Source organism: Stylophora pistillata, chromosome 2 (assembly GCF_964205215.1).
Source record: "Stylophora pistillata chromosome 2, jaStyPist1.2, whole genome shotgun sequence".
Taxonomy (NCBI): Eukaryota; Metazoa; Cnidaria; class Anthozoa; order Scleractinia; family Pocilloporidae; genus Stylophora; species Stylophora pistillata.
This window is the reverse complement of record NC_142520.1, coordinates 2,019,077-2,044,643: the sequence shown is the minus strand read 5'-3', so window position 1 is coordinate 2,044,643 and position 25,567 is coordinate 2,019,077. Positions and strand designations below refer to the sequence as shown.

At 38.6% G+C, this 25,567-nt stretch overlaps 1 protein-coding gene across 5 annotated transcripts; it reads left to right on the top strand.

Annotated features, from left to right (window-relative positions):
- Positions 1–47: 47 nt before the first annotated feature.
- On the top strand, positions 48–22,888 carry LOC111340364 (uncharacterized). 5 transcript variants are annotated; one of them, XM_088749116.1, is made up of 18 exons: positions 1,734–2,051; positions 4,194–4,353; positions 5,817–5,834; positions 8,065–8,149; positions 10,900–10,973; positions 11,920–12,110; positions 12,264–12,356; positions 12,576–14,311; positions 14,826–15,089; positions 15,335–15,828; positions 16,316–16,337; positions 16,428–16,583; positions 17,220–17,614; positions 17,959–18,058; positions 18,178–18,203; positions 18,646–18,815; positions 19,449–20,359; positions 22,010–22,888. In XM_088749116.1, exons 1-18 carry the CDS (start codon positions 1,960–1,962, stop codon positions 22,117–22,119), a joined length of 5,097 nt encoding a protein of 1,698 aa, XP_088605242.1. In that variant the 5' UTR covers positions 1,734–1,959; the 3' UTR covers positions 22,120–22,888. The 5 variants fall into 5 exon arrangements, with proteins under 5 accessions (XP_088605243.1, XP_088605242.1, XP_022802937.2 ...); XM_022947202.2 differs by having other exon boundaries at positions 12,576–14,317; XM_088749117.1 differs by lacking the exons at positions 1,734–2,051; positions 5,817–5,834 and adding an exon at positions 48–159 and having other exon boundaries at positions 12,576–14,317.
- The last annotated feature ends 2,679 nt before the right edge of the window (positions 22,889–25,567 follow it).

Sequence of the window (25,567 nt, the reverse complement as noted above, 5' to 3'; positions counted from 1 at the left end):
TAAATTCATATGAATCACCGCTGAGTATCTCACCGTGGGCTCATAAATAAAAACTGTTCTATTTCCTTTGTCATATAGGGAACTTTTGGCATATGATTTTTCGTTATATAAACAAAAGCAGATCTTGCTCAGTGTTTACAAAGAAAGAACACGACAAAGGTAAGAGACTGGATTTGTTATGAAAAGGTTTGTGGGAAAATGTGGAGATGGAGATAATTTTATAGTGTTTTTTACCTTAAAAAAAATATTTTAATGTCTTTTTGAAAGCAAAATAAGGTATTTCATCAGTTTATTTTTGTTTTTTTTCAATACTGTATCATCAGTAACAACCAGTTGGGAACTAAAGCATGTAAATGATATGATATTTATGGTTGACTGAATAATTATAAACTGTTATTTACTATGCTCAGTCATGCAGTGAAGAATATATAAAGTTTAGAAAAAAATGGATTTTATCTTTAGTAATTGGTATCAAATTCCTAAATACTTAATGTTGAAGGTGTCTCAGCCTAGAAAGCATAACATTTCATGAAAATAACCCCTCCTTTAAATTTAAGGAGAGGATGAATGTTGAGACCTGGCAGAGCTTTTCCAAACTAAATCTGTGGAAAACACATCAGGAGAAATAATTTCTCTTGTACCTGGCACAATGCATTAGTGAATTTTGTTTCTTACTGAGATTTTAATGAAGCTTAGGATTCTGAAACTCAAAAACTTAAAAGTAATATGTTTCTTGTAGTATGAAAAGGTCACCATTATTTGTGTTAGACTTTTTTTTACACTGCCATTTCAAATCAAAGGCATTTTCTTCATTCTAGTTGTAATCATGAGACCAAATGTGAATTTAGAACTGGCAACTTGACTTACTCTTTATAACGTAATTCTTAACTTGGATACAAACAGACAAACCTTCATGAAGGCTGTTCTCAGATTTTTGATGGTTACCTTCCATTAATATTTATAACAAGACAGTCAAATTATGTTCGGAATAGGAAAAACATTGTTTATACACTTGATTTTTTCCATTTATCTCCTTTCCACTGCATCTGCAAAGCAAAGCTTATAATGAAATGTATTTCAATTCAGAAATGAGAAGGATCACGCATTTTTGCAAAGTAACCTGATTGTGGGTGTGGTCCTTTTAGAGGATTTTCAACACAAAAGAGGAACTTTGAAAAACAGTTAAATGCATCTTTTTCAGAAAGTGCTTGCAAGCAATATTTAAAATGAGGAAGTATGATATTTTTTACATTATCTTTACACCTGAAATGCAGTTATTTCTCACTAAAAATTACAAAAACTATTAACTTACTAGGTAACTTGTGCATAACCTAAAATGTAGTTGTTGTACACAATATGACACCCTCTCTTTGCAGCATACATAGAATAATTCATTCTTTTATTTATCTTTTTCCAAGTGTTATTTAGTCATTTAAAGTTTGCTGCACTTTGTCATTTTCATAACAATTAGAGAGTGTGTTTCTGAAAATTTTCACAATTTAAGGGCAAAGTCACGCATTGCTTTTTATTTATTATTAGGTCACCCAAACATATTTCTATTTGAATAACACAAAAGAAGGCAAAAATTGGCGCCATTAAGGAATTATTATCAAGAAAATCACATCTATTATTTTTGTTCCAAAATGGCCGCAGAATGAAAGGAGCAATATGTGTTGTCATGTACCAGCACCTTGGTTAAATGAACCTACTGCTCGCAAGGTGTTATGGTTGTACTTATAATCCTCGTGGATATTTGAGTCATGTTGTTTCCTATTGATTCACGAAAGAAAGCGTTTCTTGTTACATTGACCTACGGTGTTGTCTTCGGAGAGAGAAGTTTTTTTACTTTCAGGGTTACGGATTGCATTCCTTCTTGTGTGCGTGGTGTTCGAGCAATGACTCGCCTGGTGTAGGGCAAATGGTTTAGCGTTATACGAATCGTCAACAGTGAAGGTCATTATGTCGACTAAAACCTCTCCCACTTCGACGAAAAATAAAATTAATTTCCAAGTCGGTGCCCGGCTCGAAGCAATGGATTACACGTTAAGTTGGTGAGTAGTATTGTTTCTAGCACGAAGAGTTTCCCTTGTCTCTGACTCGTGATTTTGGTGGGAATGTTAGTAAAAAAAACTGCGCGCGTAACTCAAATTTTGTTTGCTTGCATGCTTGGCTGATTTCAGCCTGTTGTTCTCAGAAATTTTCGTTATAAACCGATTTATGGCGGTGACATTCCAAAATTTGGCCGTGAGACACCAAGTATTTTCCTCTTCTTTATCTCTGCTATGTTACGTATATAGTTTCACAAAGTGCCTTTCGGGGCAAGATTGGAAAAATGTCGATTTGAAGTTTGTATTAATTTTGTGCCGATAATGATGTCACCGCATCAAGTTAAAAATATTGCAATTTTTTATTATTTTTTTTTATTTGAAGTGATCTAAATTGAAGTTTTACTAGTATGCTCCATTGTACTTTTGTAGAAATTGATATGAACTATAATCTTGAACGACTGTGATATTCAGCTTTTCAAATTACACATAGACCTACCTACGTACGTAAGGTATATATTCTTCAGGTACAAAACTACTTTTAATGTGATTCTTTATATTTATTCAGTATTCTTTAATATTGTCACTTCTTACACTGGCAAATATGTATAACAAGAGGCTGAATTCGAGCAAAAATAACAAACCCTGGTGAATTTTAAAACCTGAACACAGATGGACAAGTTCATTCCCTTCATTGGTTGGAAATTGAAATAATTACTCTCTATTTTCACGGAGTAGTTTACATGTGCTCTCTGTGAACAAATAAAACATCTGTGTTTATAAACAAATACATAAAGAAGCTGAAATGGAACTGCTTTAGGCTGGCAAAAACCACTTCTCATTGGCTTAATGATATTCTCAGCAGCACAAACTAAGAGCTTTTGCAATTGCTTGAAAGCCTTTGCACATCATGGTATCTAAGAGAGTTTTTCAAAAACTCATCCAAAGCTGGTTACAAAGTTCAACTTAATACATCTTATTTGTGCAGAGAAAAACTGGGCCAAGTGTAAGCCATAGCATTTACAGTATTGCAGTGAATGGTTTGACTCAAGGTTGACTCTGATGATGACTTCCACACAGGTTGTTGAATCATCAGTCACCACCACCGACAACAGTCCTAATCTCAGGACTACACTCTCCCGGACGATCACACTACACTTTCACATTTGGAGTATTGTTGAAGTAGATGATGTGATATTTTTATACAGATTGTTACTATGTTGAAACTGCCCCCTGTTATAGTGAATTTTTTTTAAGTTAAATAACTTTTTGCCTCTGGAAAGCATAACCACTGATCAAAATTGTGAGCCAGTATGGTGAGCAACCCATTTTGACTAACATATTCTTTCTTCTTGGGAAGATCAGATTCTTTTATGAGAAAATGCTCTAATCATGATTATTAGTGGTGAGATAAACAAAAAGATTGGTTAAATGCATAGGTAGCTATCTCTTTGTATAGAGATTGATACATTGGCTTGTGTAGAAATGGAATTTATCTTTTAAGTGTTCAACTCATTATCTCACAAGTGAGCATAGAGAACAAGTGATATATAGAGTTAAATACTAGAGGAGAAATTCAATATCTACAAGGAATCATGTATTATTATTGTTTAACATAAAAACACCATGGAACATAATCCTGGAAAATTTTGACAAACCACTCTGGATTTAAAATGGTTAAGGCTCTGCAAAGCTGTGGTCTAGCAGCGCTCGGTGGCCCCTGGCACCTTACTTTTGTTCTTGGGCGACTCAGGAATTTTAGTTTTTTCACAAAAAGCATATGCTAGGCACCCTGGATTTCACAGTTTCAGAGCACTGGGCTCCATTCAATTTTCCTTAGAGCAGAGCCTTGCTTTGCTATTGTTTCATTAACCTGACTGACGATCACAGCCAATTAGTGATATCATTTCACTTAAAAAGTATCATAATTTTACTCATGCAGTTACAGCTTTTCTCAGTGGTGGAAATCCTTATAAAATGATAATTATTTAGGAATTTTCATTTCCGGAATATTTTTTCTGCCATTACTCAGTTTTTTGGCTGGCTTTGTACAAAAAATGCCTCAGGTTCTTTTTTTAAAGCAAAACATTGATGACAAAGTTTTTGCTGGTAAGTTAATTGTATTTCACCTTTTTCATAATCTTTCAGGTATACTGCTAAAATATGCCGTGTTGATGATAAAGAAAAAAAGGTATTGATTCACTTTGAGGGCTGGAATCATCGTTATGATGAGTGGATTGCATTTGACAGCGAACGATTGAGACCACACGGACGACAGCACCTGTTTCAGGACTCTAAAGAAGAAAAGGTTTGACATGCCTGGCTTATTTTGTTCAACTAAGCTCAGAAAGGAAATAGGTACATTGTGCTAGTTTAGTAAATTATCGGGTATTTTTTATTAATTCTTGAGTAAGACTAACACAATATAACATTAAATCTGTTATCTTTGTAGACCAGTATAATTCTGCCACTAAATCTTTTTTAAATCATAAGAGTGGATTTTGCTTAAATTTTCCTGTCTTAAAATACAGAGGCATGAAATAGAGAAGAGTACAAGATAATGATAGGCAGAAATTGTGGTATCAAAAGTTGTCAGAACATTTGATTTTGGTGGATACCTTGCCTTTGTCACATCATTGTTGATGCATGAATCAAAATGTAACTGTGTGAACATACATGCCTATGTTACCGAAAAATCTTTGTTTTTGACTAACATGCTTTTTGCGTTACTTTTAATTTTCCATCACTGGTCCTGATTTCTATCCCCAATTACACATGCTACCCATGAAGGAAAAAAAAAAACAGCTCTGAAAGATTTACTCACTACATTATCTCATTAGTAAATTCACTCTGACCTTCAGCTTCTCTCTGTGCATGCAATCTTCCTTTTTGGGGCATTTCTTTTCAAAATTTTGATTTTATATATCGACTGTACATCTACTGTACAAAGAGCTAAGGTGGAAGAACAGGTGCTGAACTTTGTTTTCGCTGTACTATGTAGTTTTTTTGTTTTTAGTTATGCTCCATGGTCTTCTTTCCTATTTTCAAAATGTGTTAGGAAAAAATCGTAATCTTTATTATCTGGAATCCATTTGGAGCTTACTTGAACTGAGCAACATCTAAGTTGTCTTTATGCTTCATCCCTATACTGATTTAATATTATAGTTGTTTCTGTCTTTCACCTGTGCTTAATTTGTGCTAATTGCATTTTGCTGGGAGGGTTGTCCCAGTGAAAGCGATGTAAACAAATTAAAACTCTTTTTTGTCCAAGTGCTCTTTAAAAAAGACAGTCATTGAATTCAGTTATCTCATTGGATGGCATTCTAACTGCAAATCAATTTGATCGCATCATTAGTCAAACAGATGTCACAAGAAATTACATTTAGCATCCAATACGGAGTCTTCCATTTCCAATGAATTTCTATAATGTGATTGTACTGCTTGAAGTTCAATATTAAGTTTTGCCTCTTTTAGGAGTTGTTCCTCCATTAAAGTGATGTGTACCTACTATTTGGTGATCTTTGCTTTCTGCTTCAACAATTCCTGATCTTCAACATAAATTTCTTCTTTAGATAACCCTCTTATAACCCCATTGTTTAAAATCCCATTCATTCATTATGCAGATGTTTTTGTGTTATATTCCCTGTTACATTATTAATAGATTGTGTGTTTTACTTGCAAGTATATGTACACTCCTGGTTAAATCTAAAGTATATTTCTCTTGCTTTCTTTGTGCTGTGGCCCTCTTCATTTGTGCCTTGCGATGAACAGGAAGTTTGCGACTATCAGGTTAATAAGATGAGTCCATTTTGCTATTTTTATCTTGTAAAAATACCACCTTATGTCATAATGTAAAATAATGATTTTTAAACTAAACCATGTTGTTCATGTATGTAGATCAAGATTGAATTTTTCTTTGAGCATTTAACAGCTAGTTGTTCTTACAATTATGAGATTGTCTGAAATAGCTTTGGAACCGATGAAGTTCATCCAGCAACAATGTTTGCAGAATTGTGTCTTTATGTCCACAAGTTAACTTCAGTTTCTCCGTGATTTAAACCAAAAAGCAAATGTAGTTTTCAGTCCTCACTTTGTTTATTTAATTCATCTGATGAATGTGTAGTTTCATGTGATACTTATCCAAGGTTTCAAACAACTTTTCATTTTTGACAGCACAACTCTTTTTATTTCCACGCTGTTATTACATCTGTTGTTCTTATTTGTGACCCTGTTCAATAACTGCTACAGCATTGACAACTTTCATTTCTCATTTAATATTTTCAAAACCATCTCTATCACTCCACGGAGTGTTTTTGCATCTTTTGATGAAGCAAAGCCCACATCACATTGGTTGCTTCTAGGTAAAATTATTTCCAGTTGTATGAAGAAGGTAGAAATATCAGAAAAACTGAAATTAATTTTTCATTGCACTCTTCTAGAATGACATACCTTTTCTTGAGTCATGTTTTATGCTCCATTGTAAACTATTTCCTTGTGCCCCATTCAAGGAACACTTATTGCATGATTGTCAAACTTAAAAAAAAATATATTTTCAGGATCAAAAAGAATTTATTGACAAGCAAATGTAGCTGGAAAACATTCAACTTATGTGCATTGCAAAGTGTGAAACACACAAACTTCCTTTAGTGAGTGTTAATTCAAATTTGATCATTTTTTATCTGGTTTCATGGCATGTGAATAAGGAAAATATCACTTCTTTCTGTGACTTTGCCCTAGTGCTTTGAAGTAGAACAAATGTCTGCATACATTCTCTGGTTTTTAACTTAGTTAATAATATTGCATGGGATGTTTGTAATTACTTTGATGCAGAGCTCGTTCCTTCTATAGTGATCAGTAACGTAATCTTGTTGTTTTTCTTTTCTATAATACTTAGCTTTTCTTTGCTGTACGTGCTTTGTCTTTAATTTTTTGATGCCTAGAATTCGACATTGTTTTGAAATTCACAGGGAAAAACTCAACTTTAATTTTGATTATTTCTTAACATTGTGACCATGTGATCAATTCATTTCATACACTGTACAACTTGGACTTAAGATGAGTTTCGTATTTCAAATAAACAGTTTTTGGGATAGGGCACATGTACCATAGTCTGCATTGTAAGTGTCAGTGTTTTCTAGGTTAACCCTTGCAGGGCTGGACACTAACAGAAGCCTCAGACTTGTAGAAATTCAGTTTTGGCCAGTGGTTTTCGATTTCCACTAGCCAGTTTGGCTAGCAAACTAACTGAAATTGTATTAATTAACATCTAAGTTGTCACTATATAGCCGCTTGGCTAGTAAGAAAAGTTAGTGTCAAGCCCTGCCTTGTCTGGACTGTTCCACAACATCAATACAGTACCAGCCTAAAAGATAGCAACATATCCCCATTTAGATATATTTGGCCGAAGCATGTAGACACTGCATGTAGACACTGCATGTAGACACTGCATGTAGACGCTGCATGTAGACGCTGCATGTAGATGCTGCATGTAGATGCTGCATGTAGACTGGGTGTATATTACAGTCTGTTGAAACTTTGTTCTGTGGGCAAGTTATCTCTTAGATGGTACATGCACTGTGTTGGGTCAGTTAATCAGGTCATCTTTCATCATGGAGCTTGCTAATTTAATTATAATTCAAAATTTTGTTTGAACTGAAGTCTTTCCCCCTATATTTGAACCCAGAAATAAAGTAGATATGAAGTAAATATCTTGCCAACCTAGTTTTAGCTGCCTATACTGTAAGTCATGGAACCTCGTTTTTTTTTTTTTTTTGGCTTAGATTATGGCCCTTGCGCAAAATCTAAGCCAAAAAAAACTTGGTCAGTTACTTACAGTACAGACCTTGAACTCAGTTAGTAAGAGGTAGGTATTGTATGCTACAATCCTTCTGGCTTGTATTGCTGGCATGGAGTTTCCCACATTCAGACATTTTTATAAGCTAAAGACCCTCCTTTTGTGCTGATATGGAGTGGGAAAATCAGTGATGATATATAATTTGTGGTTTCTTGGTGTATGCAGGATTGGAAAACTGGTGATCGTGTATTAGCAAAGTGGCAGGATTGCAAGTTCTACCCAGCAAAAATTGCCAAGTGCCTTAGTGAAGGTGAAACATCATTCTGTAAATTAGTAAGGATTTTCAAATTGAATATATGAATCATTAACTGTAACCAGGGGGGTAAATCAATACAGTGAATCCCTCTGACCACGGTTGAACCTTCTCACTCCCAAGATCTTGTTAGCAATTCTCCTTACTTTCTGCCATATAATTATGATGTCAGTTAGGAGAATTTGATATTGAATCAACTAAAGTGTCTTAGTGGATATTTTTCTTTATTTTCAGTACTTGACTGCTTATGTTGCATTGAAACCATGAGGAGAAATTCTGTCTTGATCACTCATGAGAGATAAAGGGTTAACATGATGCTGCATGCACTCATCCACCTTTGCACTACAATCAATGTTTTACAATTAGTATAATTTCAGAGCTTAGCAAAGAGTTTCCAGCAATCTGATTGGTCGAGCGGTTCCTTATATGAAGCTATATAAACCCCTCCGTGCGGTTAATATAAAACGTTAAAATAAGATGTTAATAAATGTTGCTAAAATGTTATGATTTTAGAGATTTCTCTGTTGTTCGGCGCTGAAATTATACTAAAACAGTTATTCGCCTCAGGTTCAGTGAATATTTTCGAATAATCCCCTCGACTTCGTCTCATGGATTACTCAACGATATTCACCTCGCCTTTGGCAAATAATTGTAAATAGAGAGGGGGAAAAAATTCAAAATATGAAACTTTATTTAAGGGATTCTGGATAGCAGTTACAAATCTATGATCTTTTAAGTGTGCATGCGAAAATTCATTAAATGTGACCTCTCACGGGAAAATGTTCTGAACGTTAGCCGTTTTTAAATGGATAGCCATTCACCAGCCGTTCATCGGCCGTTCGACTGGATTGGCGTGCTGTTTGAATGCCTCAAGCTATCCGTTCTTGAATATTCATCATCCATTCAAACCGTTCGAGCTATCCGCTTAAGAAACCTCATCATCCATTCGAACGCCTCTAGCTATCCATTCTTGAATATTCATAATTTGTTCAAACGCCTCCAGCAATCCGTTCTTGAGTATTCATCATCCGTTCGAATGGTTCGAGCTATCCGTTCGAGAAAATTCATCAGCCATTCACTTGGCACTTTGGCAACGATGGTAAAAACATTTTCGGTGTGATCGCAATCCATATCTTCTCTCGTTTCTTTTCTCCATTTTGTGATTGTGTGAAATGGCGGTAATTGACACAAGTTGTTAGCAGTTACCAAGGCAACACATTTTTGATGGAGTGACAGGGAAGCTGGGATTATAGAAATTTAAACCCGAAGTGAAGTTAAGAACTATCGAATTGTATGCTTTTCGCGTGCATGTTCCTTGGTTGTACCTTATCTTAATCGGTCGAATTCAATAATAACAATATTAATTATAATCCATTTGAATGCACCGAAAGCGAAGTCAAACTATTCAAACGATTGAGTTTTGACTCGTTTCAAGTGATCTTTTCACAGATTGTGTCAAATACCTCGCGTAACTTAACACCGCGTCAGCCAACACGTGACACTTTCATGAAATAATCCTTTGCTTTGGCTCAAGATGAGAGCTTGGGACGCCTGTGTTGGCATTCGTTTTGACGAAACCATCTATTCAAATAATTTCTACAGGCAATCACTTGTTCGACCGCTTAGCCATTTATCCATTGGATCTCATCTGTGAGGCTCATCTCAGTGTTCGAAAAATTAGCCGTTCATCCCTTCGATAATTTTCACTAGCCGTTCATCCGTGCAACCTAATCCCTTCGAAAATTTTAATTAGCCGTTCATCCGTTCAACGTCATCCATTCGAAAATTTTGATTAGCCATTCATCCGTTCGAAAATTTTCACTAGCCATTCATCTGTTTGACCTCATCCATTCGAAAATTTTAATTAGCCGTTCATCCGTTCACAGCATCCGTTTCAAACGGCTTTTCAAGCTGTCTGTCACCCGTTCACTTGCTGTTCTGTTCACTGTTTGAATGGCTACCGTTAGGAATGTTTTTGCATGAGAGGTCACAAATGATTATTTTTTTTTATTAGTGACAATCATTTTAAATAGAAGTAGAAAATGTGGAATCAAAACCAAATTTAACTTCTTCGAACAATATTGTTACAATGTTAACTAGACCGGTACTGAGAGTAAAAAAACTTGCAGTAAGGGAATGTTGTCTTGATGTAATGCCAAATCCCAAGTAAAAAAATACACTCTTGTACAAGGAAAGTTCTAGCAATTAGTGAAGAGAATTGATCTACAGATATTGGTAGTGAAGACTACATTTGATCCTTGTTAAAAGAGTGTTATAAACAATTGAGGCAGTGAGTGGTTGCCTTGGTGCAAGTTAAACAGGTATCACCTGCAAATTAAACCTGCATCACCAGTTATCTGTTACAAAAACAGTAAAAATTAAACAATACACTGTATGTTATGTGTTTGGTATAGTTTCGAAACTGACAATCAAGCTCATTTATCAGTGTGATAAATTGACTTATAAACATGTGTGTTTCAGTTTACATTGCTATTTATGTAGCTGAGGGGATTCCCCTGTTTGTTATATTTTTGATCCATAGACTAGGTAGTTGGAAAAATGTTTAAAAACCCAAACAGCCAGAGCAACCGCTTTGTTTGAATTTTATTGCTCTACCACATAATCTTTTTGCACAAGAATGAAACACAATTGTCCATGATGAATGAATGTTAATCTATAATTCAGGAAGATGATAATTTAGCAGGCTGTATTTATGATTGAAATTAATCCAGCTCCTTGTGCTATAGGTTCATATGAAGTTCACTTTTATGATGGATTCAAGAAGGTGGTCCACAGAGTAAATATCAAACCAGATAATAGGGTGAGTACTGTTCAGATTAATTTAATTCATAACTAGATGTCAGTTTGTTTAGGGCCTAAAAGTTTTGGAAAGGCGATGGCCAAGTGGATTGTGGACCAGAGTTTGTTAGGAAGAGGTCTTGGTTCAAGCCCTGATGGGGTGGTTCTTGTTGCATTCTTGGCAAGACACTTTGCTCCATAGTGTCTGTTTCCACTCAGGAGCATTAACTGGTAACAGCTAAGTGGTAGGGCAACCCAACAAATAGAGGGGGTGAGGGTGTGCAGGGCTCGAAATTAACAGTAACCCGTTAACCAATGGTTAGTAATTGTCGACTAAAAATGTGTCCAACTAACCCAAAATGGTTAGTTAAATTTTCCAACATATTTAAACATTGGTGGACTTCGGGACAAAGAGCGCATAGACCTGAATCTCAGAGGAATACTTAGAATACTCAAGTTGTTAAATCAACTTAAACTATTTTTAGAGAATGTGCTGTTGATGATAATGTTCTTGACTAATCATGGTAAACGAGAGGGAAATAAAATAAGTGCACAATTGTCAACATTTTTAAGGTCACTGTGCAATTTCAGCTACTCTTTAAATTTGTCCTACGGTAGTCATTATTATCAAAATGTTGAATATTTGAGATATCGTAACTTGTGAGCTTGGATACCAAACTTTGTAATTTGGTTTGTAGAAAAGATGTCTACTAACCCGAAGGGTAAGTACTCCAAAAATTAAACTTGAGCCCTGGTGTGTATGGTGTGGGGGGTTATTTGTGAATGTGTCATCCAGGGAAAGTAGCAAAACTCCAAGTTGCATCATGTTTGAGGAACAGGGATAAGATTGCATTCTGTGGAACACGACAGTTTTACTACTTTGCTTGGATCTTGATTGAAGTACTGACAGCATGACTTTTTTTTCACATTACTTTGTGATAGATCTGTGATTTTTCCCTTCTTTACAGAAGATAAATATGAGTTCCAATGACAAGCAAGAGCATGAAAGGGAAATTCAAGAAAGAAGAGAGAGACGGCAGCAAATGGCATCTGCTAGAGCTGAAAGAGCTCGTAAGAGGAGCTCAGAGACAAGCCCTACAACAGTCATTCCAATGAAGAGAAAGGATTACAGGGGAAGAAAAGGAAAAATGATGCACGAGTAAGAATTTTTTTTTGTTTTTTTTTGTTTTTTTTGTTCTTTTTCTTGTTCTTTTTCTTGTTGTTGCTGTGGGAGAAGTTTCCATTCTTTGTTTTCTGCAGCACTTTCTACGATGACCATTAACTCTCTTCTGTGGAACATTGATATTTTCAGGAAAGACGACTTTGGGACAGCAAGCGAGTCCAGTGTGTCAAGTCCAGCTGAGATGCTTGAAGTTGATGAGCAAACAGTGGATTCTCAAAAACAGTAAGTGTCAAGTTCATTTTTGTGTACTAGTCTAAAAACATTCTAAAATTTGTAGTCAAAACATAAAAACAAAAAACAAAAACAAAACTTTTAAGGAGATCCTTTTATGGCACTTGGCCAAAAGAGTTGTCAAGAGTTTCTGGTAGAACCTTAACTCATTCATCATGGCATCCCACTGCTAAATATTCATTGCTGTTTTTTCTTCAAATTTAATTTGAGGGACAAGAAAAATAAAGAAATTGAAGCTGATGTGGAATCATTCATCAAAAATGAAGAGCTTTCAGATAGTAAAGAAAAACATGTTACTGTACAACAAGTGACAGAAAAAGAGGATTCGTTGGAGAGTAATTTTAACCAATTAATGAAGCATAGAACACATGCAGAGAAAATACCAGATCAGAAAACATCCACAGGGGGTGGAAGAAGGAAGAAAAGATTCATGGAGAAAAGAACTGTGCACAAAATAAGTGATGAACTAAAAAAGAAACAGGAAGAGAAACAGAAGTCCAGTAATGAAACTGGAAATGACAACAGGAAGGTTTTCCTGGCTCTCAAGGAACATTCTCCCATATCGACAGCATCATTACACTTATCAAACACACAGGACACCTCAGAGAGTGAAAACAAAGGAGCTCCTGCTCTCGATCCTTTGGCAAGTGATCCTCAAGATTATCATAAACCAAAGGATAAACAAGAGGATAGTTACAGGGATGATATTAGAGACAGTTTGAGTTTTAAAGATGAAAATATAGAAGGACAGTGGGTGGACTACGATTCAAAAAATACGGACAAGAATGCTTCAGAAAACACTTCAAATATAGACGATGAGAGTGTTGAACTTGAGCCTCAAAGTGATCTCCCCCCAGATGAAGAAAATGAATATAGTTATAGTAGAAATATTCAAGACTCCAACGTTGAGGTGCCCTTAGAGAAAAATGATTCTTCGCCTATATTTGGAACTCTGTCAAAAACAGAGACAAGTGCTTCAATAGTGACTTCTAAACCAAGCAATCCAACTTCTAAACTAAAAACTTCAAAAGGTCCCAAAATTAAAAGAACACTTTCACGAGCTGAACGCCTGTCAAGAACGCGCAAGGCTAAAAGTGGCATGTCATTGAAAACAAGTTTATCTTCAAAAGTTAGTCCTTCAACCAAACAACAATTTACCCCAAGGGCTACCTCACCCCCCAAAGTAGATGCCCAGGGGGCTAATTTGCCCTCAAAGGGGGCTCCCCCAAAAACAAGCACTAAAACTACTGCTAAAAGTGAGAAAACTGTACAACGAAGAAGGAGTTTTAAGGGAAGTAGATCATCTTCAATAAGTCCTAGAGGATATGGATACTCAATGGCATTTATGGATATTGATAAACCTTTACTTCCTGATGTAAAACCAGAGGAGAAGAAAGAGGTTCCTTCAACAGAAAATGAATTAACTATTGTGACAATACCTACAGAAAGTGTAGCATGTACTCCAACCACTCCAACAAGCCCAACAGGGTTGACTGCAGCAACTGAAAATCAAGCTGCTCCCAAAAAACAGACATACCAGGCCAAGAAATTTCGGTTGGACCAGATCACTGGAAAGCTGTCAGCGCAACGGCAGAGTGAAGCCCAAGCTGCAGCTCATTCACCTTCTGCTTTTCAACTTACAAAACATCACTCACCACCACCTCCCTCTGCACTGAGCCCATCACCTCCTCCCAATCCACCACCCTACCCTCGAGAGGCATATCCACCTCCTCCTCCTCCTGGACCCCCTCCCCTTATTTATTCACCGATGCCAGGGTCATGTTGCCCCACTCCTCACCATCAGCACCTGTATGGACCACACCCAGGCCATGGGATGCACCTTCCCCCTGGTCACATGCATCCTCACCCTGAGTATCCTCCTCCATCGTCAGGGTACATGCTGTATGCGCATGGAATGCACTATCCTCCGCATGGACATTGCATTGGTCAGTGTAAGTAGTCATTTGATAACTATCACTTGCTGAGGGTCCAGTTGCTTGATTGGCCAAAAAAGTGCTCTTCCAAGCATTACACCCAAAGTTAAAAAAAAAACATGACTGGTATTTTAATTGTAAGTTCTTGTTTAAATGTTCATCATCACCTGATCATGTTTGAGTTGAGTAACTTTGGGAAGGCTGGATTGAGAGAGAAAAAGATATCCAAGCCGATTTTTTTTTTGTAGCACAAGATCTTTGACATTCTGCTTACTAAAATAGCTGTTGTTGAAATGGCAACGAAATGGCCCCACTTCCTCTCTTGAATCAGCTTTCCAACTTAACTTGACTGAAACACTATCTGTTAATTGCACTTTTTGAAAAGATGGAGTTTTTTATGAAATTTTGATTTAATAATTGGAGGAAGGCTTTTTGTCCAGAAGTAACACCAGAATCAACAGAGAACAAGAAGAATTTTTTTTCATTGTTGTAATATGTTAATGCAGCAGTTTTTTTCACTCCACAGGTTCTTGTCCTGCTGGTGTGCGACAACCTGTGTACCCTCCACTCCCTCGTGGGACACCTCCTCCGCCTCCTCCCACCCACGAGAGTGCACTAGCACAGCTGATGCAATGTGAACAGAGGATTCTTCGTGGTGGACCAGGAATACCTCATTTTAGAGAACAAGCCCCTCCTGGAGCATGGGTAGGTCTTAGACATGGGCCCCCAACATCGCAGACCTTCTTACCAGTGAGCCATCACCATGAAGACCTTTGGCATGCACATGATGGTAAGTACTTTTGGTGCTTTTGATTGTGAGCAACAGCTGAGAGCTCTGGAGTTAGGCTCACCCACTTGTGTACTGGGAAGACAAACAATTCTACTGTTTGATTATGCAATGGAAGCCTTGCATCTCTTTTTGCACTAAAAGAGCTTACAGAATAGTCAGATATGTAGCCTGTTTCCCATTTTTCTCGTATATCAAAGAATCATCTTTAATTTTTTTTTTCTTTCTTTCTTTTTTTTTTATCTTAGATCGTGGTCTTCAAATTCCCCCAAGTTCTCAAGCTCCTCCTATTCCAGCCAGTATAAGTCCTACCTCAGAGAGCTCTAAACATCAAAACAGACGCTCCCGCAAAAGTGAAAGGCCCCTTCCAACCAAATCATTGCCAGCATCATCACCTTCAAGTGTAGAAGCTCCATATGTGCCATCAGCTGAAAATGCTTCCAGTGCTGAGCAGAGTGCTGTTCAAAGGGGTGGCGAGGGTGGGGAAAGTATTGCCTCAAAACCTACCATTTTAGAAGCTCATTCCAGAGAGGTGTCCAAAGATGGAACAGAGACAGAGAAAAGTGATAAAACTTCAGTACCAACAAGTCAGTTAACACCTATGTCAAATCAGAAAGTACCCACCACAGCAACACCAACTAGTGCCACTGCTACGTCTGTGTTTCAGACAGCTGGAATATCAGGGGAGCCTCAGTCTCGGGATTTGAGCCCAGATGGTTTACAAGGTCTCCTTCCTGGCAGGGTAAGATATTTGTGCCATGAGGCAGTGTTTTTTATGAAAGTCATTGTCAATGTCCCTTCAGATGCCTTTTGGTCAAAGAACAACCTAGATGCTTATCCTAAGAAAAAAAATTAACCTACTATGATAAAGAATACTTCCAAAATGTACTCATCTGTAAAGATGAAGGAGATTTTTTTTTTCTAGGAAGATGTGCAATTTCAATTTAAAGTTACTTCATGAGATTGGGGCACTAGGTATACAATTATGCAGGGGTAGTGGACAGACCATTTTCTTTTAATTATTTTTCAACTTTGTCAATTGTGATAAACCAAGCAAAGAAACAAATAAATAGGTCTTCACTTGAAAAGAAATCTTCCAGTTGGTACACCACAGTATAAAGAAATGGCTTGTCTTTTTTATGTATTTGTTATTTGTTTTTCTGCTCAAATTTGTTTAATGTAGATGATGTTGATGAAGAAAACTAATGGCAGAATACTTTTTATTGCAGATGCGCAAGTCTAAAGATCTGGGTGAGTCATTTAAAGTTTTGCATCAAATTTTTGTAGTTTGCATTTTTGTTGGGCCTTTTTATTTGATTGAAATCTTGCATTTAATTTCAGCTCCTAAGGAATTGATCATTGAGATGGACCACAACAAATACAAGTGTCAAATACCTGGATGTGACAAGTCATTTCGTAAAGAAAGTGGCTTGGAATATCACATCAAGTACTACCATAATCAAAAGGACAAAGCTGGAATGAAAAGAAAAAAACCAGGTGTGGATTTGCCAAGTTTTCACCCCTTCTAAATATTGAAAAAAAAAAATTAAAAAAGGCTAAGTCTGCCTGTGACCCAAGTGGCTTATCCAGGTGGACCCCATCCCAGTCTCTTTAGCATTAAGGGAAGAGAAGTATTTTTACCCCCTCCCCCCCCTGGGTGAGTTGCTAACCATTGCAGATTCCCCCCTTCCCTGATGTCTCGTCTCGTTTCCCTGAGAATTTGCAGGGTTACCATTTCTACTTCAGTGGGAAAGAGGCACTGTGAGAGCAAAGTGTCTTGCCTAAGAACACAACACAATGACCTGTGTAAGTCTCAGATCCAGACCTTTCCACCTGGTATGCTAATTGTTTAAGGCCAGCACCTGTCTCACCATGATTGGTTCGGTTATTGTTGTATTGGTTATTATTATGTTGGACGACTATTGTCAGCAGTCAGCTTTAATGATGGCTGTTTTAACAAAATCTTGTTTAGTTTTGTTTTTCTGTTTCTCTTTCTTTTTTTTTTTTTTAACTGGTTATTTTCACGTTCTTGTAAGCAGGGAGTTCTGTTTACATGAACACAATCTAGTGTTGCTTGTCATTGCATCATGGTGGCCTGTTTCATTATATTTTTTTATTATTATTATCGGTTAGTCGCCGTCAGGTCTGACTCAACCCCTGACACTTCCCCAGAGTTTGGCAGTCAGCATCGCCTACACAAGCGTCGCATACACCGGTCATCAGCCCCAGCCACACTTTCTTCAGCCAGCCCTCAGATAACCAGTCCAAGCAGTGTGGTCCCTCCGGCAACTATAAAACCAGAACCGCTGGAGCAGGAGTCATCAGATGTGGTTATGTCCACCAGTATGGACTCTGAACCTTGTGTCAGTCAGGAGCTAGACCTGGAGATTGAGGGGGGTGGTGGGGATACTGAGAATATTGACCCAGGGACGATGGAGTGCATGGATGTGGAAGAAGAGGAGGATATTAATGGAGATGTGATCAGGTGTTCGTGTAATGAGTCAGAGGAAGGAGGTTTCATGATACAGGTGATCTTTTTGTTCAATCCCACTCTGGTGTTGTGAAGCAAGCTCTCAAGGTTGGGGAAGGTGCACTTCCCCCCCTCCTTCCCTTTCTCAGCTAAATGGCCGAGCAGGCTTTTTTTAAGTCCATGGAGTTAAGTTCTCCCTTCTTTTCAAATCTCCATTGGCAAGACAGACCACTTTTCCTCTCTCCTGCACCTTTAGCATTCAGACATCCTAAATCGCGTATTTTTTTTTTTTTTTTTTTTAATTTTACCCTATCCTCCGCGGATGAACAGGCTTTCCTTTCCCCTTAACGTAGACATCTTCTTTTGTTTTAATTTTTCCATCTTATGTCGTTGTCATTGTAGTGTGAGCAGTGTCTAACATGGCAGCACAGTGAGTGTGTGGGCCTCAGTGAACAAACTGTTCCGCCAAATTACGTCTGTTATGTGTGCGCAAAACCAAGAGGTAAAACTTGTCGTTACAAATTATCTATAAGAAAAAGGGTTACACTCGTTGACTTCATACAGCTGCCAGTTGCTTTGTATTAATTATTTATTCCTTTTGTTTTCGTGGCTTTCTTTCAGGGTTAAGGAAAAGCGCAAAATACAAGGTACCACTTCATCTTTTCTCTTCAGTGCTTGTTTCTCCTACGACGTATGCATGTAAATGGCAACAACTCTGATGTTGTGATCTGTGTGGCAAACGCCGCCGAAGACTTTCTCTTTTGTTTTGTTTTGTTTTGTTTTGTTGTTTTTTTTTTTTTTTTGGGTGTGAAATGAATTAGAGCGTTGCTTCTCCGTTAAATGGTATGCCCCCACAAGCCTACCACAAGAGGCTTCCTTTCTCTCTCTCCCTCGCCCCTACCTTCCCTTCCTCTTGCAGTATTTCATCAAGGTCTCCCTGAGGGTTTGCCGGTGCCCATTCTTTTCTCCAGGGTGGAGAGAGACACTGAGAGGTTAGTGTCTCGCCCAAGACCTGGTCAGGGGCTCGAACCCAGACCCACCGCGTCTTCACGTTGACGTCAGTAACCCTTGCTTTTACTTCTGTTGCAGAACGATTATGATTGGTTCAGACGAGGTACCCTGGCATGCATGCCTTTTTCATTAAACCCAGAACCTGAATACTCAGCAGAGTTGAACCTGGCCACTCACGGCCTGATGAGTGACATGCATGATGTGAACCGCTCCTTACGCAGTTTGAAGCTCAAATTTGAACTTCTCAGGTAAATACAGTTCGCCTCAGTAAAATGTAGCCAGCAGAGCAAGGGTAATTTTGGGGAGCTAGTGCCCAGCATTTTCTTAGCGAAAATTATGGGCGTCGTCTTTGATTTTAATGGAAGCGGAAAGCTGGGGAGAGAAAGAAATTTGTACCAATGGGGTGAGCGATACTGAAAAAATATGGAAGAGGTTAGGGTGGTGAAGTGAAAATTTGACCATCCCCGCCCCCTCCCCCTACCGTCGACTTTAGCGCCAAATTGAACATGGCCGCTCACATAAACGATCGCGCGCTTCTAAACGTTTAGTCGTCTCATTAAGACGTCTGCGCTGCAGGCTACTGTAGATTGAAATATCCTTCAAAAAAAAAAAAACTAAAACAGAACTTAACACCAAAAGCCTTCCCTTCTCATTATCTCACCTCTTAAATATTAAATAAATTAAGGCCTCCACCTATTCGCGTCTTTTGAATCTTCAGAGCAGTTTTCAGGTGGGTTTCGAAAGTACTGTAAGATTGCAATGGATTTGATTTACTTCACTCAGCCTGACTTTCTGACTGTGTACAATCCCGATAAGGTAATGCAAAGTGTTTTCTCCTCTGATTTCTTAACTTTGTGTTTGTGTTTTATTTTCCTTTCTAGGAAACCGTCTCATCCTGATCTGAAATGCTGGAAAAAACCGCAGAGGGGTTCAACAACAAACGTTGACCAAACAGAATCGACAGAAAAAACTGTCAAGGATAGCTGCCTTAAAAACCTTAGCGAGCAAGGACCAAAAACTGCTTACACCGAAAGTAAAAGCAGTCCTGTCGTAAATGGTCACACAGAGCTTGGGGCTCTTTCTGAGAACGGGCTGCCAAAAGTGAAGGAAGAACGTCCCTCTACCCCACCCCTTCCTGAAGAAGGCCCTGGTGACACCAATAACAATATACAAGATAAAAGCGCGCCTGTGTTGAGCGCAGGGTCAGTTTTAATGTCGACAGTTTCCAGTTCGTCAGGAACAGGGGAAGGGTCGGTGAGCGCAAGTATTGAATCGCGCCCTGATAAAAGCGAAGGACAATCCGATGTGATGAAGAAAGAGGAAGACCCACAGTCTCCCATCCCGGCTTTAGTTCCTGCCGGTGGACAGACAGTGTTTATGAAAAGCGCGTCGTCTGAGCTGGGGAAACCTGAAGAGAAATCTGCCAGTAAATCTGAAATTGTTCAATCTGCGGTTAAGCCCGGAAATGGCACAGAAGGGACTGAGAAATCAGTAGAATTGAAACCTTCAGGAGGGTCATCTAGGGGAGATCACTCAGAGGTGAAGACATCCCCCGGAGAGACAAACACCCAAATGGGATCCGAAGCTCAGTTTAAACAGGAGAATGAGTCAAGAAATCCAGCCAGTGGAGGGGGGACTCGAGCGAGTGAGATCAAAACAGAAAATCAGGAATCTGGACAGAGTCTGTCAGATGATGAGAGCGTGGGAGCCATGAATAACCTGCTGGATGATATCACGCAGATACAGGATGGTCTGGAAGGACGTATGGATCAGATTGAACAACAGTTAGCAGGTGAGTCTTGGAAATTATTTCCGATTTATTGAACGTTCTCGAATCTTTTCAAAAAGCTCACTGATACCGAATTGCGCGTAACCACGTGTGCACAATCTCGCGGAATAATAGGGACTTTAAGCAAACCACGACGGCTACGGCAACGAGAACGTAGAAAAACAATAGATCTAATTGGTAGAACGATAGCCCAGCACGTGCGTTTTAAAACTTTGTACATTTCTTAGCCGTCCTTTGCAAAACAACAACGTGAAATCACCAAAATTTGCGTCGTCTGCGAAGCGAAACAGCGGCGGCAAATTATTTTCATTTACATTTGGAACTCAACGCTACTTTTATGCGTTATGTTGAGTTTGAGGCCTGGCGCTCCATGAGACGGTAAACACATGCAGCCATTTTCGAAATTCTAACTTAAGTAAAAACTCATTTTTTAATCGACGTTTTCTGTGGTGTTGCCGTCCTGACTGCTTAAAAGGGAGCTTTGGCAACGACGACGGCGACGGCAACGAGAACGGCAGAAAACAATAGGCTTAATGAGCACAAACAATCGCCCTGCACGTGCGTTTAACATTTTGGTACATTTCTTTGCCGTTCTCGGCAAAACATCAACGTGAAATAACCAAATTTTAGGTTTTCTCGAGAACGTGAGCGCATGACGGTTAATTTTTCTTTATTTCTCCTTACTTTAACGCCGTTCGTAGTGATATAGTCCCTGAATAGTTCGCCAGCATTTTCCAAGTGAGACACATCGGAATAACCTCGAAAGAGTTACAAATACGAAAAGTTAGATTTCGACAAGACGTTTTCGTTGCCGTCGCCGTCGTCGTTGCTAAAGCTCCCTAAAGTCCCTATTGCGTGCACAACACTGCGTGCCCACTTGCTTACCATGGGGCGGGAGAACGCATTGCAGAGGCTTGTAAATGAATTAATTTCGGTTCGAGTACGTAACTGTGTCTTCTGACCCACAAGACAATCTTTTTGTTTTCTCCATGGTTTAAAGCTGTGCTTTATATTTACAAACGTGCCATGTTTGTACGAAATCCAAGTTGAAATATACTCTGTTACTCTCAAGAAGAGAACAGGTGCAGTGAAGCGATCAAACGTCTGCGCATTTTTGTTCGTTGTAGTGGTTAGGTGGCTTGCTTTTAGGCTGTCAGAGCCAATTGTCTTTCGAGAGTTACATCAACTGCACAAGGCATTACTTCGCGTTTTTCATTTTTTTTTTTTTTTTTTTTATAACTTTTTAGATAAAGCTCCAAACAAAATGGTGAATTAAGAGGAAACTCGTAATCAAATTAGTTATGAGTTCGAAATGTCTTGAGTTGTCTTTTTTATTGGTTTGTCTTCTATCCATATTTTCATGAAAATTTAAATTTTTTTCGCATATTTTGCGTAATGGCGGTTTCTTATGTTTTCCTTGGAACATTTTTCGCGGGAAATCGGCGCGCGGGCGGCCAAGGTTGTACTCCTTGCGCATGACTGACATTTGATCGCTGTGCTGCTGTGTCTTATTGCGCGAGAGGTAAGAAATGATTTTCATATCAAAGGCTTTACATTCACCGTAGTTCGAAAACAGAAGCTTGACATATCTTAGGGAATGGCTTAGTTACATTTTGCATTTCAGTAACATTTTTCTCTCCTCATGACTTGTAGTTCTTGAAGAGGCTTATGGTACACCCTCCCAGCCTGTGAGAAAAACAGAGTTCAGAAAACTTGTCAGGGATCTCAATCGCGTTAGGCGCCTTTTACAACAAGTCAGCTAGGGACATCTCACAGCAATGGCACCTGACGTATAACATCCGGGATATTCGTACCCGGCAAATACCGCTGACGGACAGCAGGCATCATGACAGTTTTGTGTACGGCGCGTTTGATCTTCAGGGTAGCCATGTTGCTAAACAAGCTATTTTTTGTGCGGCAAATACGCAATACTCGTGTAAGACTATGATTTATTTTTACCGAGTTAAATGGAAAGTATGACTTAGAAGTATATTTTCCTGGCGTTCGTTTCTCGCGGGTTCGTGAGTGTATTGCTAAACAGTGTAGTGTATTGCGTGAGTGAGTGTAGAGAGTGTAAGCACATTGACGTATCGATTATCGGAATCCACGTGTTTTTCTCATGGGATAATTAGACTCAGAAATTCTTCGAAGATTTGCGGAGAACACCTCTTGTCGCTTCAAATCTAGTGGCAGTTGTAGAGACACGTGTAGCCTTGTGACCCTAATTTGCGTGTTAAATAGTTAAACGATTTTAAATGACTAATTATCTGATTTGTTTTTGTGGCTTGTAAAGTGATAACGAGTTTCCTGTCTTAGATAAACTTTCTCTTTCATTCATTCTTAATGCAATTACTACATTTCCTGTTCGGTATTTTGTGACCGTGGATTTTGAAACCTGTGAAAATCAAGTAGGAGTTGACGGTTGTGACAAAGAAAATTTACAAATTTACCAATGGATAGGGGCAAATGGACACAGATCTTTGTAAAAAAAAGATGTCAAATATGTAAATAAAAAGATACTTGAAAACTGTATTTGTTTGACTTCACAAATCACAACTGAGTAATTATTGGTGAGAGTTTTTCGACTGTATTGCGCGCGTCTGGGAGTGATTTGACTGACACGCGGAGCATTAGCTTCGGGACAGATCCTCTTTAATGTTATTTTGTTTCTTCTAGTTTAGTTTTCTACAGCGGTCAACTCTCCGCTAGCGCTAACGTTACTTGCGGACACTTTAATTCCCCTTTTTTCTCCCAGCCACTCTCTATTTACACATTCCCGTAAACGGACACTCTCGTAGACGAACACGAACACATTTGAAATTGAAAATTGGAGTTTTCTTTTGTTTACGCTCTCTCATAAGCGGACACCAATGGATAATAATTGACTCTTTGCAATAACATTTACCTTAACTTTGCAAATCAGCAAAAATATTAACTTGGCAGAGCAACAAAACAATGGAGATCGGTGCTATCAAATCGCCATTTGTTGGCAGGAAAGCAAGCTGTGCGTTCGTTTGACATCAAACGAGTTTACTGTATATCAACTCAAGCTGACGTCAATTACAGCTTGGCACGATCTTAGAGGTACGGCTAACATTTCAATGCAACATCTTGCAACATTGTCGTGCACAGCGTGTTACACACGTTTGGCCACCTTGTAGCGACATGTTGAAAGATGTCGGACGGTGTTGGATCAAGTTTAAAAATAGTCAAATTTTAGTTGCAATACTTTTTGGAGTTGCGATATGTTGCGCGCGTTCGACCAGCTCCTTAACAACATCTCACGACACGTTCCAACACTGTTGCAGGATGTTTCGTTGAAATGTTGCGCGATTGGCCGGGTCTTATTGCGTACAAAGGCGTGTAGCGAACGCTAGAACATGCCTTATTACTATAAACATCAACGTGGATCTCACGTGGTGTGAATTTAAATAACTAATGATAATAACGTTTTTTTACACAACGCATTCTTCATATGAATATGCGCTAGTGCATAACACTTTGCTTCGGCTTTGGTTACACTGCATTGAGCAGTTTAAAATTTTTTGCGGGAAAACTTTGCAGGTGCCAACATCGGGAGCGAGTTTCCTTATTCCTTACCGTGAAAGTAAACCAATAGGGAGAAGAAGCCGGAGTTTATCGTAATCATCCGAGAAGACTAGAATGTCTAATCATTTGCATACGTCATACAAACTCAGTCAGTTGTTTTAGGACCGTGAGTGTTGGTCCGAAATTAGCTTTGATTATAACTAGAAGAGTGGTTTTCCTTCCCTCTGTCTTAATCATTATGATATTTGGGTCGATCTGAAGAGCTTCTGTTTAGACCTCATGTTTTTCTGGAGGTTCCAAAATGTCCGAAACCCTAAAGAAACGAAGGTAACACGAACCAAACTGGCAAACGATCCATGATTACATATCTGCAGGAACTTGACTAACAGAAACTGAAAACAGCGGGGAAAGAAAGCGAAAAAAAAATTAACTGGCGCTGACAGTATGTACGTACAAACGGAATTAGAAACTTTGTGAAGGGTAAACAAGTGTGAAAGCGAAATTACCTAAACTGGCTTATTTTGACAAGAACGTTTGGTATATGCCACACAGGTGAACAGTGCTGCTCGTGCGTGCTGATTGGCTAGTTGGGAAGTATCTTGGCCACCGTAAATAGCCTTTCAAGAGCTGACGTTTCGCTCTGACGAAGGGCTAACGCTCGAAAGATCGGCCGAAGAAACTCTTTGCGGTGGCCAATTTACAGTAGCGACTTAATTGATAAGACCAAATTATTATTTAATAACCCTTGCCGCAGTTTCTTCATAAAGTTACCCCCTCATAGTTCGAAAGTGATTAGATTACGTACAATTCACCTCTGAGCAGCCGAAGAGACAAAATCGTGCGTCAAGAGTTGAATTTCCGACCATGAAATAACCCATTTCAAGTTAGTGGCGTACGCGTATACTAAAACGACTATTCACTTCTACTTCGGCGAATAATTGTTAAGTATTACTTGATATGTAAGTCGTAGAATGTGGGCTGTTCTTCGCATTTCTTGCTCTTGATCCACTTTGCCATCAGGCTTGATTGTCAAGCAAACTAACTCGGTTGGGTAATTCTGTAAAGGCAAAAATACTACACCTATGGCACCCGGACAGGGTTGACGACTATACCCCACCCCTCCACCGACAGTAATTTAGTGCTCTCCGCCAAGTTTCCCGAAAACCGTTCATTCATGGATTCGAGGCGGCTCAATAATTTCAAGTTCGTGTTTAGATTCAAAGGATTACTGAGTTTTTATAGTTTTGAGTGCTCTCGCATGATTATAAGCGAACATGCTCCTTCGGGGAGCAGAAATCGTGTCTGCATTTGATCTTACTGTTAAAAAAAGAGTTGTAAGTAGAACAGATCGAAGCGAAGTTTGCTCAGGGATCAGAAAAGTAAGCCGCGATGTTTTAAACCAGCTATCACTCCTATGATCTCATTAGTAATTCTCCTTACTCTCTGCCAAACAATTCTCAGGATGTTAGTTTGGAGAATTTGCTTTTGGATCGACAAATTATTCCACTAATAGATATTTTTGATATTCTAAAAATAAAAACAACTAATATCAATGCACAATAAAGCACATGCGCTTATTGATTGAATGTTACAAGTCTGAAGCCAGAGCCAAATGACTCACAATATTCGATCATGACAGAAGAAGCTGTCACAAGGAGCCAA